Consider the following 19,680-nt stretch of genomic DNA (forward strand, 5'->3'; position numbering starts at 1 on the left):
TAAAACTAAATCTAGATTCCTAAGTTCAGGCTCGCTATTGTCGACTTCACTTGTAATTAGCGCGTATACGTAAGTTGCGAGGGATTGATTTGCGAACATTTCCTACAAATGGTATTCTTGACCACCGTTCGCAAAAACATGGGACCGCGCATTGTTGACATCTAAATACATTTAGCAACAGTCTCAATATCTAAAACATCTGTCTTCACTGCTGTCGAGATTCGGAATATGATTAGGGCACGTTGGGGTTCATAGGGCTCGGTTATTTATCGTTTTCGTTGGTTACGCGCCGTTACACGGTTAAATATTGTTTATATTTGTATTTAACAATGGAAATTCCATCAGTTAAAGCAAAACGAACAACTATATTGCGTCAGACGAGCAAAAAAATTATTGCTGGAATTTATGAAAAGAAAATTATAATTTGATACAAGTATATAATAACTTATCGCTCCAATTATTCTACATAAAAGTCACAGCAACAAGAACAATTTGCAAATTCCATAAAAACAAACATAATCCTATTTTTTACATACAACGTTACAATCTTCACTTTCGAAGACGATGCGAATGATTACATACACTCGTAGCGAGTTTGGAACATTCGCAATTGTTGCAAGTGCTCAAGAATCCGAAAAACTCTATTTCGTTCGATCTTGCGAATGACATTTGTACTTATGAGTGGCTAAGAATAACACCCCCCAGGGGCACTTGACTCTTGACAGAAAGTTGAACTGGCAACAACGCAACAGTAGATAAAGATAGAGCCGTTAAAAAAAGCAACGAATAGTAAAGGAGGTGTAATATAGTCCATAAGAGCCCATAATGAACGAAAGACGTGAAACGAAATATAGTTACCATCATCACTTAAACTTTTGTCATAGAGTGGTTGTTTTCACCCAATTTTGAAAAAATGTGAAAACTTTGAATTATCCACGTCCGTGTCTGTGATCACAACTCCTCCGTCAATATACCAGCTAGAATGACGAGTGAGGTGTCAAATGAAAGCTTGTAATCCAAAGATGGTACTAAAGGTGAGATATTTGACCTAGGCTATCGGTCCGTCAGACCGCAAATATAATTCTTCCGTCATTATAGCAGCTAGAATGACAAATGAGGTGTCAAATGAAAGCTTATAATCCAAGGATGGTAGTAAATGAGATATTTGACCTAGGTTGTCTTTCCGTTGGTCCGTCCGACCGCGGATATAACTCCTCCTATATTATACCAGGTAAAATGACAAATGAGGTGTCAAATGAAAGCTTATAATCCAAGAATAGTACCAAAGGTGTGATATTTGACCTAGGTTGTCGGCCCGTCCGTCCGCGAATATAACTCATACGTCATTATACCAGGTAGAATGACAAATGAGGTGTCAAATGAAAACTTACAATTCAAGGATGGTACTAAATGTGAGAGATTTGACCTAGGCCGTCTGTCCGTCCGACTGCGAATATAAGTCCTCCGTCACTATACCAGGTAGAATAACAATTGAGGTGTCGAATGAAAGCTTATAATCCAAGGATAGTACTAAATGTGCGAAATTTTACCTAAGACTTCAGGTTTTATAAATGTGACCAGAAGTACTGTTTTAAAGTCACCGGAATAGTACACGTGATCTATTATTCGAAGCTACTTCGCAAGAAGAGAACAAATATATACTTCCGGTTTCATGATTGTCTGTTCATCTGTCTTTCGTCCGCGAATACAACTCCTCCATTATGACAAATGAGGTGTCAAATGAAAGCTTATAACCCAAGGATGGTACTAAGGATGAGAAATTTGACATCGGACTTCCCGTTTTAGAGTTGCAACCGTATGAACTGTTCTAAAGTGACCGAAATAGTATAAGCGATATATCATTCGACGTGCGTTAGCAAGATGAGAACAAATTTTGGTTTTGAACTTTATATCATTTCCGCTTAAAAAGTTCTAACCAGAAGTGCCGTTATAGTCGCAGAAATAGTGCATGTAACACATCAATCGAAGCGTATTGAAAAGTTGAGTTTTAATCTTTAGTTCCTGTTTTGAAGTCATTTCTGTTTAAACAATGATGACCCAAAGTTTAGTCAAAATGACTCAAAATTAGTAAAATATTATATCGATCGATGCAAAATTACACGAAGCGTTCAAATATCGACTTCCAGTTCTACTTTCGATTATTTCGGGTGAAAACCTAGGACTTAAGAAGTCCCATTACTTGTTTACTTTGTTTATTTATTCTAAAGTTGATACATTTTGTTTATGATCTGCTTTTTCTGTAGGCAAAGTTTTATAGTTTGATTTTTATTTTAGATTTACGTCAAAGATCTTTGGTAACACGTACACGAGAAAATTCGTACAAGTGTGAAACGTGTTTGAGGGAATTTACTATATTAAGTCATTTGAAAAGGCATTTGAGAGTGCACACTGGGGAAAAACCATATAAGTGTGAAATTTGTTTTAAGCAATTTAGTCAAGATGGTCATTTGAAAATTCATTTAAGAGTGCACACTGGAGAAAAACCATACAAGTGTGAAATTTGTTTTAAGAAATTTAGTAAAGCAGGCGCAGGCGGTTTGAAAACACATTTGAGAGTGCACACTGGAGAAAAACCATACAAGTGTGAAATTTGTTTTAAGCAATTTAGTCAAGATAGTCATTTGAAAATTCATTCAAGAGTGCACACTGGAGAAAAACCATACAAGTGTGAAATTTGTTTTAAGAAATTTAGTAAATCAGGCGCAGGCGGTTTGAATACACATTTGAGAGTGCACACTGGGGAAAAACCATACAAGTGCCAAATTTGTTTTAGGCAATTTAGTGAAGCAGGAACTTTGAGAAAGCATTTAAGGATACACACTGAAGAAAGGCCTTATAAGTGCAAAATTTGTTTTAAGCAATTTACTCAATCAGCAACTTTGGATAAGCATTTAAGAGTACACAGTGGAGAGAAGCCTTACCAGTGCAAAATTTGTTTTAAGCAATTTGGTGAAGCAGGAAATTTGAAAAAGCATTTAAGGATACACAGTGGAGAAAAGCTGCATAAGTGTTAAATTTGCTTTAACTCTTTACGGCACGAGATTTGATAGATTTTCTAGACCCTTGTGGCACGGAAACATTAAATTGCACGCGTAAAATGACCTCACTTTTCAAGAAACAACTGATAACCATTTGTGTTTGGCTGATAACTAAACGGTGCAAATTTTACCAATTAATGATTACACCTACCTAATAGGGACAGAGGAAATAATGAATACAAACCTCTCGATTAGTAAGTGGGTCATTTCGTTGTGCAACATGTAGCCAAAATTTGGCGGTTCAAATTTCAATCCTGTGTGCCTAAAAGAGTTAAGCAGTTTGCTGTAACATGTGTTTAAAAATTCATTCAGGAGTGTCCATTTGGGAAAAGCCAAGTGAGAAATTTGTAGTTAGCAACATATTCAGACAAGTGAGCTGAATGTACATTTGAGACTGGATTGACATTGCTGAAAATTTTTGCAAGTATTAAATTGTCATTTTCTGACTTAAAAATCTTATCAACATAAAATTTGTATCAAGTAGTTTACTGAAAATTATAAATTATCGAAGCATTTGAGTACGCACACTATAATAGAGATTAATAGTTAAAATGTAAGTAAAGTAATTCTAAAATACATAATATGTACACGTTCTTTCTGTCAATTGATTGATCAATAATAAAACAAAACATGAAAAATACAGTAGTTTATTAATTTCCTCAGAAAATGGACCACTTAATATGTTTGCTATAGAAGCAATTTCCTCCTTTACTCTGGGCTAATTAGCAAAATACAAGGAAAAGTTATTTACCAGCAATTTTATTGCTAGAATCGAATCTTATTATTGTATGTATTAATAATATAGATATGCAAAGTCCGCAGATAGTGTGCTACTTTTTTTATAAACAAAATGGCGCCCGAAAATCGTGTTATTTTCAATTTTTGCTCTATTACTCTAAAGATTTTAACTTTAGACCAAAAACACCCAAATAAAAATTCACCGCAATTAAATTCTGCATAGAGACGTGTTTTTTCCGATTTACTTTGACGAAAACTTTCCCCGGAAAAAGCGGGTTTTTCCAACAAAATCTTTAATTTTCAACTAAACTTTTAGATAAGTAGTTGTTAATCAATAATTAAATAACTTGGTAACGTAAAAGCCCTTTACGTATATATTATAATTCCAGAAGTCTATGGAAATTTAATGAACCGTTTAACAACAATTAAAATGTTAATTAAAAATTTACGGTCGCTATAATAACGACAATAATTATGATGCATAAGAATAACTATGATTTTTTCATAAAAAGACACTATACCTATCTAACGTACTTTACAGAATTGAAATTGGACTATTTAAGCGGCCTCGGGGATATTTTAAAATTATAAACAACTTTTTGGCTTATAAACAAATAGAATATCTCGGGAAATATTAAACTAAATTAAATTGTGAAAACGGTATTCGAAATAGAGCGGCAAGACGCTTCTTTCAAAAGAAAAAACGTTTAATTATGACGAGTAGTTCCTGAGATACAACCGGTCAAAGTTGACCGGAATTTACGGCAAAGATATAAACAATAGGATCATAATTTTCAAACCATCACCTTTTTATTTTTGTCCTCTTTCTTCACACCAATCTTCATATCTTTAAAATCCTCATAACATATATTATTATAATATAAACTATAGATAATACGTGTGAAAATTGCCAAAAATAGCAAAATTCCAATCAAAAATTAGGTTGGAGAAAATGTAACCCTCAAAGTTCAAAATCGGTATACGTTAACAAAATGCATTTTCTCGGCTTCCCATGGAGAAATTTCCTCCATTCTTTTTTTGTTCCCTAATAACTCGAGTAGAGCCATCGAACTAACGCATTATTAAATGTCAAACTTGCTTTTGTTTTGTTATAATAGATTAATTTATTTATAAGAACAGAAAATTGCATATTTTTTCCAGTTGTAGGCCTTTTTTTTTAGATAAACTTACTACAAGTGTACCTTTTAAAGTTAAAAACATAAATATTCTCATTTGAAAGCTGTATAATTATTTAAATAATTTTTATTTAAACAAATTAAAATATTGTGTTATAATAAATAAATAAATTTATTATAACAAAACAAAAGCAAGTTTGACATTTAATAATGCGTTAGTCCGATGGCTCTACCCGAGTTACTTGGGAACAAAAAAGAATGAAGGAAATTGCTCCATGGGAAGCCGAGAAAATGCATTTTTTTAACGTATACCGATTTTGAACTTTGAGGGTTACATTTTCTCCAACCTAATTTTTGATTGGAATTTTGCCATTTTTGGCAATTTTCACACGTATTATCGATAGTTTTTACTATAATAATATATGTTATGAGGATTTTAAAGATATGAAAATTGGTGTAGAGAAAGAGGACAAAAATAAAAAGGTGATGGTTTGAAAATTATGATCCTATTGTTTATATCTTTGCCGTAAATTTCGGTCAACTTTGACCGATTGTATCTCAGGAAACACTCGTCATAATTAAACGTTTTTTCTTTTAAAAGAAGCGTCCTGCCGCTGTCTTTCGAATAGCGGTTTCACAATTTAATTTAGTTTAATATTTCCAGAGATATTCTATTTGTTTATAAGCCAAAAAATTGTTTATAATTTTAAAATATTCCTGAGGCCGCTTAAATAGTCCAATTTCAATTCTGTAGAGTACATTAGATAGGTATAGTGTCTTTTTATGAAAAAATCATAGTTATTCTTATGCATCATGATTATTGTCGTTATTATAGCGACCGTAAATTTTTAATTAACATTTCAATTGTTGCTAAACTGTTCATTCAATTTCCATCGGCTTCTGGAATTATGATGTATACGGAAAGGGCTTTTACATTACCAAGTTATTTAGTTATTGATTAACAACTACTTATCTTAAAGTTTAGTTGAAGATTAAAGATTTTGTTGGAAAAACCCGCTTTTTCCGGGGAAAATTTTCGTCGAAGTAAATCGGAAAAAACACGTCTCTATGCAGAATTTAATTGCGGTGAATTTTTATTTGGGTGTTTTTGGTCTAAAGTTAAAATCTTTGGAGTTATAGAGCAAAAATTGAAAAAAACACGATTTTCGGGCGCCATTTTGTTTATAAAAAAAGTAGCACACTATCTGCGGACTTTGCATATCTATATTATTAATATAATATACAATCATAAGATTCGATTCCAACAATAAAATTGCTGGTAAATAACTTTTCCCAAAAATGGCCTATTCTCCGATAATCAGCCCAGACTACTTCCAAAGTTTAATGTATCCCTTTAATCGTTTTAGTCGAGGTATTAATATAACTTTTTTCGTCAGTGCATCTTATCGTTTTATCTTACTTTTCCACATGGTTAGCAAGTGTTCCAGTTGGCGAGATAAACTGTAAGACACTTTTACATTATGCTATTTTCATGCTAGGCAAGAGCCATGCAAGACAGATCATTCAATTGCCCATGCCCACTCGCTATTTCCATGCAATTCCTGGTCTAGACGAAAAATTAAAACATGTTCTATTTTTCATGCTATGTTGATGCAAGTTGTCAAATTTCATGTTGCCAATATAACAAAATTTATAGTTTAGAATAAAACTTAACCTTAATGTGTAAATTTAACTGTTATTTATTGGAAGTAATAATAATTTGTGATTTATAAGTACTTGAATATATTATTTAATGTTAGACTGAAATTTTCAAGTGAAATATCTTAAGTTAATGTTTTGGTATATTTTTTTTGTTGTCAACAATGAAAGTGGTATCAAAAATTGCACAGAAATAGCTCTGTGTAAAAAGGTCAGGCTAGGCAAGAGATATGCCATGCAAGACGGGACTTTGCATAGCATGAGACTTGCATAGCCTTGATGTAAGGCTGCTTTTATAATGCAACACATGTTTTATACTAAAACTAAATATAGGTTTCGAATTCTTTACTTGCTTCGGGGTGATTTTAACTCTATTGGAGTTGATGTGTTCAATTTTCCAAAAAATATAATGCGGCACATGTTTTTATGATAAAACTAAATATAGATTCCTAAGTTCAGGCTCGCTATTGTCGACTTCACTTGTAATTAGCGCGTATACGTAAGTTGCGAGGGATTGATTTGCGAACATTTCCTAAAAATGGTGTTCTTGACCACCGTTCGCAAAAACATGCGACCGCACATTGTTGACATCTAAATACATTTAGCAACAGTCTCAATATCTAAAACGTCTGTCTTCACTGCTGTCGAAATTCGGAATATGATTAGGGCACGTTGTTGGAGTTCATAGGGCTCGGTTATTTATCGTTTTCGTTAACACTTAGTTACGCGCCGTTACACGGTTAAAGATTGTTTATAATATTTGTATTTAACAATGGAAATTCCATCAGTTAAAGCAAAACGAACAACCATATTACCTTGGACGAGCAAAAAAATTATTGCTGGAATTTATGAAAAGAAAATTATAATTTGCTAAGTCCAAAATTTTCAAATGCCCTTGTTAAAAAGAATTTTTCTTCTTAAAAATGATTTTAACTTTACCTAGAAAATTAATAAACGTATTAGATATTAATGAATGAATACAAGTATATAATAACTTATCGCTCCAATTATTCTACATAAAAGTCACAGCAACAAGAACAATTTGCAAATTCCATAAAAACAAACATAATCCTATTTTTTACATACAACGTTACAATCTTCACTTGCGAAGACGATGCGAATGATTACAGACACTCGTAGCGAGTTTGGAACATTCAATTGTTGCAAGTGCTCAAGAATCCGAAAAACTCTATTTCGTTCGATCTTGCGAATGACATTTGTACTTATGAGTGGCTAAGAATAGCACCCCCCCAGGGGCACTTGATTCTTGACAGAAAGTTGAACTGGCAACAACGCAACAGTAGATAAAGATAGAGCCGTTAAAAAAGCAACGAATAGTAAAGGAGGTGTAATATATAGTCCATAAGAGCCCATAATGAACGAAAGACGTGAAACGAAATATAGTTACCATCATCACTTAAACTTTTGTCATAGAGTGGTTGTTTTCACCCAATTTTGAAAAAATGTGAAAACTTTGAATTATCCTCGTCCGTCTGTCTGTCTGTGATCACAACTCATCCGTCAATATACCAACTAGAATGACAAGTGAGGTGTCAAATGAAAGCTAATAATCCAAGGATGGTACTAAAGATGACATATTTGACCTAGGCTGTCGGTCCGTCCGACCGCGAATATAACTCCTCCATCATTATACCAGGTAGTATGACAAATGATATATCAAATGAAAGCTTGTAATCAAAAAATGGTACTAAAGGTGAGATATTTGACCTAGGCTATCGGTCCGTCCGACCGCAAATATAATTCTTCCGTCATTATAACAGCTAGAATGACAAATGAGGTGTCAAATGAAAGCTTATAATCCAAGGATGGTAGTAAATGAGATATTTGACCTAGGCTGTCTTTCCGTTGGTCCTTCCGACCGCGAATATAACTCCTTCATTATACCAGGTAGAATGACAAATGAGGTGTAAAATGAAAGCTTATAATCCAAGAATGGTACCAAAGGTGTGATATTTGACCTAGGTTGTCGGCCCGTCCGACCGCGAATATAGCTCATACGTCATTATACCAGGTTGAATGTCAAATGAAAGCTTACAATCCAAGGATGGAACTAAATGTGAAAAACTTGACCTAGGCCGTCTGTCCGTCCGACTGCGAATATAACTCCTCCCTCACTATACCAGGTAGAATAACAATTGAGGTCTCGAATGAAAGCTTATAATCCAAGGATGGTACTAAATGTGCGAAATTTTACCTAGGACTTCAGGTTTTATAAATATGACCAGAAGTAGTTTTAAAGTCACCGGAATAGTACACGTGATATATTATTCGACGCTACTTCGCAAGAAGAGAACAAATATATACTTCCGGTTTCATGATTGTCTGTTCATCTGTCTTTCGTCCGCGAATACAACTCCTCCATTATTAATACAGATAGAATGACAAATGATGTGTCAAATGAAAGCTTATAACCCTAGGATGATACTATGGAGACCTGTAAGAAGGAGTGGAAACGCAATGCATCGTTTGTGGGCTAACTTTTCAACCTCTAATTCAACTTTCAGCAATCGCCGCTAGAGGCGCAAGTGTTCGAATAGGTGCTACAAATACATTAGCTCTTATGGACTTATTTAATATTTAACTCATTTTATTTTTGTTTTTAGCGTAATTAGACATTAATTTATTGGTGGATTGTAGCTGAATATGTTTTATGCCAAAAATAAATTATTTTAACCTTATAACATATCGACGTGTGGTAAAAAGTGTATTCTTTATATACCATTGTAGATGGAGATGTGACATCAAATTTAAATTTGTCATTACTTTAATATGTAGGACAGCTTATTTTGAAGCGGAAATATTTTGTCACATTATCTAACTGCCACATTTATATACCAATGGTATTTCAACGGCAAATTAATTTTTTAATATCTTTGTAACTGATATTAAAAAGTTTGTTAGTTGAAAAAATTGACTTAACTGTACGTAATTGTTTTTAAAAAGTTTAAAAAGTTATTTAAATAATTTGAAGTTTATTGATCAATTTTTTTTAATTAGGTATTCTTTTTATCAAAATTTAAACTGCTTTTTTTTAATACTTCATTTATCTATATTCTGAAAGCTTACCTATCAGATGTTTAAATTTAGTTAATAAAAATATATGTCTATAAACTACGCAGACGATAGTCTGACTTTTATAAAATTAATGTTAATTTTTGTGAAATATTTTGTCTCAAAAAATGCATTGTTTCGACAGAAAAACTTTCAAGATCGTCCTACTATTATCACTATAATTTTCAGGTTAAAATAAAAACCAATAATAGGCACAAATTTTATTTACACCGAAGGAAATAACATACAAACGAATAGGTTTAATCCACGAACGTTATAAATAACATAAAGACAAATCTTTATAAAAAGTCTTTATTAACTTCGTTAAGTTCCCTTTTGAATTTTTTATCGGAACGATAACTCGATATAAATCCCGGTACGAAGCAAGTTCTTTTAGTGTAAGCTTTCTTGGCACTCATATTTAAATAATATTAACCACCAAAACCAATAATCTTATATTAACTACGAATAATTAATTATTTTCGAAATTTTCACATTCACTCCAATGCAAAAGTAGCATCTATTTCTACGCCACCGCCGCCCTAGCGAGAAACCAAGCAAACAGGCAAAATTGTGTACAAAAATTTCAAGGTCGTCCTATCTCGATTCCTCTCCTCTGTGTAGGTCTCCATAGATGATACTAAGGAAAAGAAATTTGACATCGGACTTCCGGTTTTAGAGTTGCAACTGTATGAACTGTTCTAAAGTCACCGAAATAGTATAAGCGATATATCATTCGACGTGCGTTAGCAAGATGAGAACAAATTTTGGTTTTGAATTTTATATCATTTCCACTTAAAAAGTTCTAACCAGAAGTGCCGTTATAGTCGCAGAAATAGTACATGTAACACATCAGTCAAGCGTATTGAAAAGTTGAGTTTTAATCTTTAGTTCCTGTTTTGAAGTCATTTCTGTTTAAACAATGATGACCCAAAGTTTAGTCAAAATGACTCAAAATTATTAAAATCGTATATCGATCGATGCAAAGTTACACGAAGCGTTCAAATATCGACTTCCAGTTCTACTTTCGATTACTTTGGCTGAAAACCTAGGACTTACGAAGTCCAATGACTTGTTTATTTTGTTTATTTATTCTAAAGTTGATACATTTTGTTTATGATCTGCTTTTTCTGTAGGCAAAGTTTTATAGTTTGTTTTTTATTTTAGATTTACGTCAAGGATCTTTGGTAGCACGTACACGAGAAAATTCGTACAAGTGTGAAACGTGTTTGAGGGAATTTACTCTATTAAGTACTTTGAAAAGGCATTTGAGAGTGCACACTGGGGAAAAACCATATAAGTGTGAAATTTGTTTTAAGCAATTTGGTGGAGCAGGAAATTTGAAAGATCATTTAAATATACACACTGGGGAAAAGCCTTACAAGTGCGAGATTTGTTTTAAGCAATTTAGACAAGCAGGTTCTTTGAAAATACATTTGAGAGTGCACACTGGGGAAAAACCATACAAGTGCCAAATTTGTTTTAGGCAATTTAGTGAAGCAGGAACTTTGAAAAGGCATTTAAGGATACACACTGGAGAAAAGCATTACAAGTGCAAAATTTGTTTTAAAGAATTTAGTGTAGCAGGAAGTTTGAAAAAACATTTAAAGATACACACTGGAGAAAAGCCTTACCAGTGCGAAATTTGCTTTAAGCAATTTACTGAAGCAGGTTCTTTGAAAAACCATTTGAGAGTGCACACTGGGGAAAAACCATACAAGTGTGAAATTTGTTTTAAGAAATTTAGTAAAGCAGGCGCAAGCGGTTTGAAAACACATTTGAGAGTACACACTGGGGAAAAACCATACAAGTGCCAAATTTGTTTTAGAGAATTTAGTAAAGCAGGAAGTTTGAAGCATCATTTAACGATACATACTGGAGAAAAGCCTTACCAGTGCGTAATGTGCTTTAAGCAATTTAGTCGAGATGAAAATTTGAAAATGCATTTAAGGATACACACTGGAGAAAAGCCTTATAAGTGCCAAATTTGTTCTAAGCAATTTAGTCAAGCAACAACTTTGAAAAACCATTTAACTATACACTCTGGAGAAAAGGCTTACAAGTGCGAATATTGTTTTAAGGGATTTAGTACAATAGGAGGTTTAAAAAGGCATTTAAAGGTACATACTAGAGAAAAGCCTTATAAGTGTGAAATTTGTTTTAAGCAATTTACTCAATCAGCAACTTTGGATAAGCATTTAAGAATACATAGTGGAGAGAAGCCTTACCAGTGCAAAATTTGTTTTAAGCAATTTGGCCAAGCAGGAAATTTGAAAAAGCATTTAAGGATACACAGTGGAGAAAAGCTGCATAAGTGTTAAATTTGCTTTAAATCTTTGCGGCACGAGATTTGATAGATTTTCTAGACCCTTGTGGCACGGAAACATCCATGCAATTGCACGTGTAAAATGACCTCACTTTTCAAGAAACAACTGATAACCATTTGTGTTTGGCTGATAACTAAACCGTGCGAATTTTACCAATTAATGATTATACCTACCTAATAGGGACAGAGGAAATAATTAATACAAACCTCTTGATTAGTAAGTGACTCATTTCGTTGTGCAACATGTAGCAAAAATTGGGTGGTTCAAATTTCAATCCTGTGTGCCGAAAAGAGTTAAGCAGTTTGCTGTAACATGTGTTTAAAAATTCATTCAGGAGTGTCCATTTGGGAAAAGCCTTACCAAGTGGGAAATTTGTAGTTAGCAACATATTTAGGCAAGTGAGCTGAATGCACATTTGAGACTGGATTGCACATTGCGGAAAATTTTTGCAAGTATTAAATTGTCATTTTCTGACTTAAAAATCTTATCAACATGAAATTTGTGTCAAGCAGTTTACAGAAAATTATAAATTATCGAAGCATTTATCGCACGGACACTATAATAGAGATTAATAGTTAAAATGTAAGTAAAGTAGTTCTAAAATACATAATGTGTAGACTTTCTTTCTGTCACTTGATTGATCAATAATAAAACAAAACATAAAAAATATAGTAGTTTATTAATTTCCTCAGAAAATGGTCCACTTAATATGTTTGCTGTAGAAGCAATTTCCTCCTTCCAAATTTTAATGTATCCCTTTAATCATTTTAGTCGAGGTAATAATATAACTTTTTTCGTCAGTGCATCTTATCGTTTTATCTTACTTTTCCACATGGTTAGCAAGTGTTCCAGTTGTGGAGATAAACTGTAAGACACTTTTACATTATGCTATTTTCATGCTAGGCAAGAGCCATGCAAGACAGATCATTCAACTGCGCATGCCCACTCGCTATTTCCATGCAATTCCTGGTCTAGACGAAAAATTAAAACATGTTCTATTTTTCATGCTGTGTTGATGCAAGTTGTCAAATTTCATGTTGCCAATATAACAAAATTTATAGTTTAGAATAAAACTTAACCGTAATGTGTAAATTTAACTGTTATTTATTGGAAGTAATAATAATTTGTGATTTATACTTTAATAAATTTAATGTTGCACTGAAATTTTCCAGTGAAATATCTAAAGTTAATGTTTTGGTATATTTCTTTTGTTGGCAACAATGAAAGTGGTATCAAAAATTGCACAGAAATAGCTCTGATGTAAAAAGGTCAGGCTAGGCAAGAGATATGCCATGCAAGACGTGACTTTGCATAGCATGAGACTTGCATAGCCTTGATATAAGGCTGCTTTTATAATGCAACACATGTTTTATACTAAAACTAAATGTAGGTTCCGAATTACCAATTCTTCGGGGTGATTTTAACCCTATTGGAGTTGTTTTGTTCAATTTTTCCAAAAAATATAATGCGACACATGTTTTTATGGTAAAACTAAGTACGGATGCCGAATTTAATATTAACTGGGTTCTCGGGGTGGTTTCAACCCTACAGAGGCTAACTTGTTCAGTTTTTCAACAAAAAAAAATTAGAGCGGCACATGTTTTTATACTAAAACTAAATATAGATTCCTAAGTTCAGGCTCGCTATTGTCGACTTCACTCGTAATTAGCGCGTATACGTAAGTTGCGAGGGATTGATTTGCGAACATTTCCTAAAAATGGCATTCTTGACCACCGTTCGCAAAAACATGCGATCGTTCGCATTGTTGACGTCTAAATACATTTAGCAACAGTCTCAATATCTAAAACGTCTCTTCACTGCTGTCGAAATTCGGAATATGATTGTTGGGGTTCATTTAGGGCTCGGTTATTTATCGTTTTCGTTAACACTTGATTACGCGCCGTTACACGGTTAAAGATTGTTTATATTTGTATTTAACAATGGAAATTCCATCAGTTAAAGCAAAATGAACAACCATATTGCCTCAGACGAGCAAAAAAAATTATTGCTGGAATTTATGAAAAGAAAATCCTAATTTGCTAAGTCGAAAATTTTCAAATGCCCTTGTTAAAAATAATTTTTCTTCTTAAAAATTATTTTAACTTTACCTAGAAAATTAATAAACGTATTAGATATTAATGAATGAATAAAATTATCTAATAACTTATCGCTCCAATTAGTCTACATAAAAGTCACAGCAACAAGAACAATTTGCAAATTCCATAAAAACAAACATAATCCTATTTTTTACATCAACGTTACAATCTTCACTTGCGAAGACGATGCGAATGATTACAGACACTCGTAGCGAGTTTGAAACGTTCGCAATTGTTGCAAGTGCTCAAAAATCCGAAAAACTCTATTTCGTTCGATCTTGCGAATGACATTTGTACTTATGAGTGGCTAAGAAGAATAGCACCCCCAGGGGCACTTGATGCTTGACAGAAAGTTGAACTGGCAATAACGCAACAGTAAACAAAGATAGAGTCGTTGAAAAAAGCAACGTATAGTAAAGGAGGTGTAATTAGTCCATAACATGATACTATAAATAAAGTTATTTATAGTATCATGGTCCACAAGAGCCCATACTGAACGAAAGACGTGAAACGAAATATAATCAGGTTTGTTCCAACACAACGAAAACCGTCACGAAACGATCACGAAACTGCGCGCAGATAGCAAAAAACGTTCCATGTGTTATTTTGTTTACTGCGCAGTTTCGTGACGGTTTTTCGTTGTGTTGGAACAAACCTTCATCATAGTTATACCATCATCACTTGAACTTTTGTCATAGAGTGGTTTTTACTTTGTTGATTTATTCTAAAGTTGATACATTTTGTTTATGATTTGATCTGCTTTTTCTGTAAGCAAAGTTTTATAGTTTGATTTTTATTTTAGATTTACATCAGAACGAGATTAAAACGAAATCCGAAGGATCGTTGGTAACACGTACACCAGAAAATTCGTACAAGTGTGAAACGTGTTTGAGGGAATTTACTTTATTATGTAATTTGAAAAGGCATTTGAGAGTGCACACTGGGGAAAAACCATATGAGTGTGAAATTTGTTTTAAGCAATTTGGTGAAGCAGGTAATTTGAAAAATCATTTAAAGATACACACTGGGGAAAAGCCTTATAAATGCGAAATTTGCTTTAAGCAATTTAGTCAAGATGGTCAATTGAAAAAACATTTGAGAGTGCACACTGGGGAAAAACCATACAAATGTGAAATTTGTTTTAAGCAATTTAGTCAAGATGAGCATTTGAAAATTCATTTAAGAGTGCACACTGGAGAAAAACCATACAAGTGTGAAATTTGTTTTAAGCAATTTAGTAAAGCAGGCGGTTTGAAAACACATTTGAGAGTGCACACTGGGGAAAAACCATATAAGTGTGAAATTTGTTTTAAGCAATTTGTTGAAGCAAGAAATTTGAAAAATCATTTAATGATACATACTGGAGAAAAGCCTTACCAGTGCGAAATTTGCTTTAATCAATTTGGTCGAGATGACGATTTAAAAAGTCATTTAAGGATACACACGGGAGAAAAGCCTTATAAGTGCCAAATTTGTTCTAAGCAATTTAGTCAATCAGGAAGTTTGAATAAGCATTTAAGGATACACAGTGGAAAGAAGCCTTACCAGTGCAAAATTTGTTTTAAACAATTTAGTGAAGTAGGAAATTTGAAAAGGCATTTAAAGATACACACTGGAGAAAAGCCTTACAAGTGCAAAATTTGTTTTAAGGAATTTAGTGAAGCCGCAAATTTGAAAAATCATTTAAAGATACACACTGCAGAAAAGTCTTACCAGTGCGAAATTTGCTTTAAGCAATTTACTCGAGATGACAATTTGAAAAAGCATTTAAGGATACACACTGGAAAAAATCCGCATAATTGTTAAATTTCTGCTTAGTGTTAAATTTGTTTGCAGTTTATTTATTTATTTTACGGGCAAGCCCAATTGTATAAAAATACATTACATTTTTTGAATGAAAATAAATATAAAGTGTTACACAAATACTGTGTTATACAAATAGTGTACAGATAATAAGAATAACATGATATAATATAAAAAGCTGGCATAGAAATATATATTTAATATAGAAGTAAATACAATATTGTATGTAATAGGAAATAATAACATAAAAACTGTTCGTAAATTGTAGAGTTGAGGAACAAAAATGGGAGATTTAAGGAACAAATAAAACGTTGTTTACCCAATGGCTGTATTTTAAGGACTACTTGTTAAACAAACGTTGAAAGCAACACACTATACAGTAAATAGTAAAGCGGCCAGTAGATGGCACTGCTATAAAAATATTTAATTTATTTATCTATATCCAACACTCCCACTAGATAAACAAATTAAGAAAATAACATTTATCAAATGTTTATTACACTATCTTAACTAAACCAATCTCTTTCAAAAACTTATTATGTTTCACAGAACTCAAGCTTTTTGTCAAGAGATCAGCTGGCATGTTAGCTGTGTCCAAATATTCCAGCTTTATCAAACCTTTGTTTACAGCTTCTTTGACAAAATGATATCGGATATCAATGTGTTTCGTCCTTCTATTCAATACAGGATTTATTGCTAATTTATGAGCTCCCATATTATCATTATATAGTATAACGATTTCATCAATACCCAACATCTCATACAACAAATTTTTTAAAAAAATAGCCTCTTTAGCAGCTTCTGATACTGCTATGTATTCCGCTTCTGTGCTTGACAGAGAAACACTATTCTGTTTTCTGCTTTCCCAGACAATAGGTCCACCAGAAAACTGAAAATAGAAGCCCGTATAAGATTTTCTGTCATGAGAATTACTCCCCCAACTGGCATCTACATAGCCTTTCAAATAATTATCATTTTTTGAAAAAGTTAAACCATAGTCTTTTGTAGCCTTTAAATATTTTAATATTCGTTTTACATGCTTCCAATGCGTTTCTGAATGATAATTATTAAATTGACTGAGATAACTTACAGGATATGAAATGTCTGGTCTTGTCAAAACTGACAAATACATAAGACCACCTATTAAATTCTGATAAGGCACTTGAGCAGATGCATTATCGTCTCTATTCAAATTTAAACTAATTTCCATTGGGGTAGAAACCTCTTTCGAATCCTCCATATTGAACCTTTTTAACAACTGTTCAATATAGGATTTTTGATCTAAAGTTATAACACCATTCTCTTTATTATGAGTTACTCTCATACCTAAACAATTCTTAATTTCTCCCAAATCTTTAATTCTGAAACATTCATTTAATTTCAACTTTAAATTATCTGATTCATCTGAATCATTAGAAAAAATAAAAAAATCATCAACATAAACAGAGATAATGGTTTTTAGATTATTTTTCATCTTTGTGTATAGACATGGCTCATAATCAGATTTCTTATAACCTAGATTAATTAAGAAATTATCAACTTTTTCATACCAAGACCGAGCTGACTGTTTTAAACCATATATGGCTTTCTTTAGCCTTAATACTTTATTATTTTCAATTTCTAAACCTTCAGGTACTGTCATAAAAACTTTTTCTTTTAAATCACCATTTAAAAAAGCCGTCGCAACATCAAGATGAAAAATATCCAAATTCAAATTTGCTGACAAAGCAAATAAAAGTCTTAATGTAGAATGCCTTATGACTGGAGAAAAGGTTTCATTATAATCAACACCAAATTTTTGAGTGTAACCTTTTGCTACCAGTCTTGCACGATATTTCACTTTACCTGAGTTATCAACCTTTTTCTTGTATACCCACTTACACTTCACTACACAACCATCTTCAGGAACATCAACCACTTCCCATGCTGAGTTATCCTCGAAAGACTGCAGTTCTTCTGTCATAGCCCCTAACCATAAGTTACTATCTGGTCTAGACATGGCATCCTCGACACTAACCGGATCAGAGTCACTATCCGAGCACAAATAAGTCACAAACTCATCAAACCTTTTTGGCTTAGGTATTCTTGTTGATCTCCTGATTTCATCCACTGGCAAATTCGGCAAGTCACATACATAATCGGGATCATTGTTCTCAACAATTTCATCAGTCGATGTGTTCTCTTCAACCTGATGATTCTGATCCTGACATGATGTATTATTATCTCCCACTGAATCTAACATTTCTTTTGCCCCATGTTCACCTTCTAAATCAACATGAATCACTTCACACCTTTTTGTGTCTTCCATAATTTGTACGTCTCTACTTACTATTATTTCTTTAGTGGTCGGATTATACACCCTGTATCCTTTCGTAGTCTCAGAGTATCCTACTAAAATGTGCAGAATAGCCTTTTTCTCCCATTTTGATCTTTTTTCTTTTGGAACATGTACCATCACCTTGCTGCCAAATATTCTAAGACCACTAACGTCAGGTTTGCTATCTGTCCACATTTCAAATGGTGTTTTCTTTAAGCCGGAAGCCAGCGATCTATTTTTTAGATAAACAGCTGTGTTTACAGCTTCAGCCCAAAACATTTTTTCAAGATTAGCATCAAACAACAGACATTTTGCCTTTTCTATGATTGTCCGATTTAAACGTTCGGCTACACCATTTTGTTCAGGAGTGTAGGGATTCGTTTTTTGATGTATAATACCATTTACAGTTAAATAATCTTCAAATTCTTTTGAACAAAACTCTCCACCATTGTCACTTCGCAAAGTTTTTATATGGACACCCTTCTGGTTTTCTGCCATACTTTTAAAATTTTTAAAACAATTAAAAACTTCACTTTTTGTTTTAATAAAATAAATGAATACCATTTTACTAAAATCATCTTGGAAAGTAACAAAATATTTAGAGCCACCTAATGATTTGTTTTCCATGGGCCCGCATACATCGCTGTGAATAAGCTGTAATAAACTACTGGCCCTGTGACCTTTTTCTGGAAACGGTAATCTCGTTTGTTTCCCCTCACAACAAACTATACAGTTTTGCTTGTTAATATCAATTTTCCCAGTCACATTCAGTCCATCTACTATTCCATCTTTCATTTTATTTAGATATAGGCTATTTAGATGACCGAAACGTCTGTGCCAGGTGTCCCCAGTTACAAATAAACAATTTTTACGATCTGAAATACATTCAGTATTCAATTTATAAACACCATCTATCAATTCAGCTGTTGCAATAATTCCATTTTTATTGTATATTTTGCAACCTGCATTTTCAAATATAACTTCATTTCCATTTTTAATCAATTGAGAAACAGATAAAAGATTTGTTGTCAGATCAGGAACATATAATATATTATTGATGCTTACCTCTAATCTCTTTTTATCAACAATTGTGGTTACCATCATATCACCAGCACATTTCACTTCCAAACTTTCACTGTTAGCCACAGTTATATTGGAGGAACTTGCATCTCGGATATTTGTCAACCAATCTTTTCTCGCTGTAAGATGCGTGCTGCATCCAGAATCGACATAAAAATCTGTAGATTTAAAGTTTCCACTTAAGAATGTTGCACTAAACGCATTATTATTAGCACTAGGGCACTTATTCATATAATGACCTTTTTGTTTACACCGGAAGCAGGTTATGTTTTTCTTGTTAACTTTTTTGACATGCTTAGTGCTAACTTCACTCGACTTTGACATAAAAGCTGTCTGCTTTTCACTGTTAGTGCTGTCTATCTGCATATCTAGCAATTTAGATTTGATTACATC

General features: G+C 33.0%; 1 protein-coding gene across 2 annotated transcripts in view; it reads left to right on the forward strand.

The window, feature by feature from the left end:
• Positions 1-16,142, forward strand: part of LOC114327619 (zinc finger protein 235-like) — a 57,909-nt gene extending 41,767 nt beyond the window's left edge. Inside the window, exon 2 of one of the 2 annotated variants that reach the window (XM_050650774.1) lies at positions 14,890-16,142. In XM_050650774.1, the coding sequence (XP_050506731.1) occupies positions 14,890-15,893 (1,004 nt within the window). In that variant the 3' untranslated portion in view covers positions 15,894-16,142. Of the gene's footprint in view, positions 1-10,831; positions 12,690-14,889 lie in introns of those variants that run through there. The other variant, XM_050650762.1, reaches the window with a different exon arrangement.
• The last annotated feature ends 3,538 nt before the right edge of the window (positions 16,143-19,680 follow it).

Source organism: Diabrotica virgifera, chromosome 1 (genome assembly GCF_917563875.1).
Source record: "Diabrotica virgifera virgifera chromosome 1, PGI_DIABVI_V3a".
Taxonomy (NCBI): domain Eukaryota; kingdom Metazoa; phylum Arthropoda; class Insecta; order Coleoptera; family Chrysomelidae; genus Diabrotica; species Diabrotica virgifera.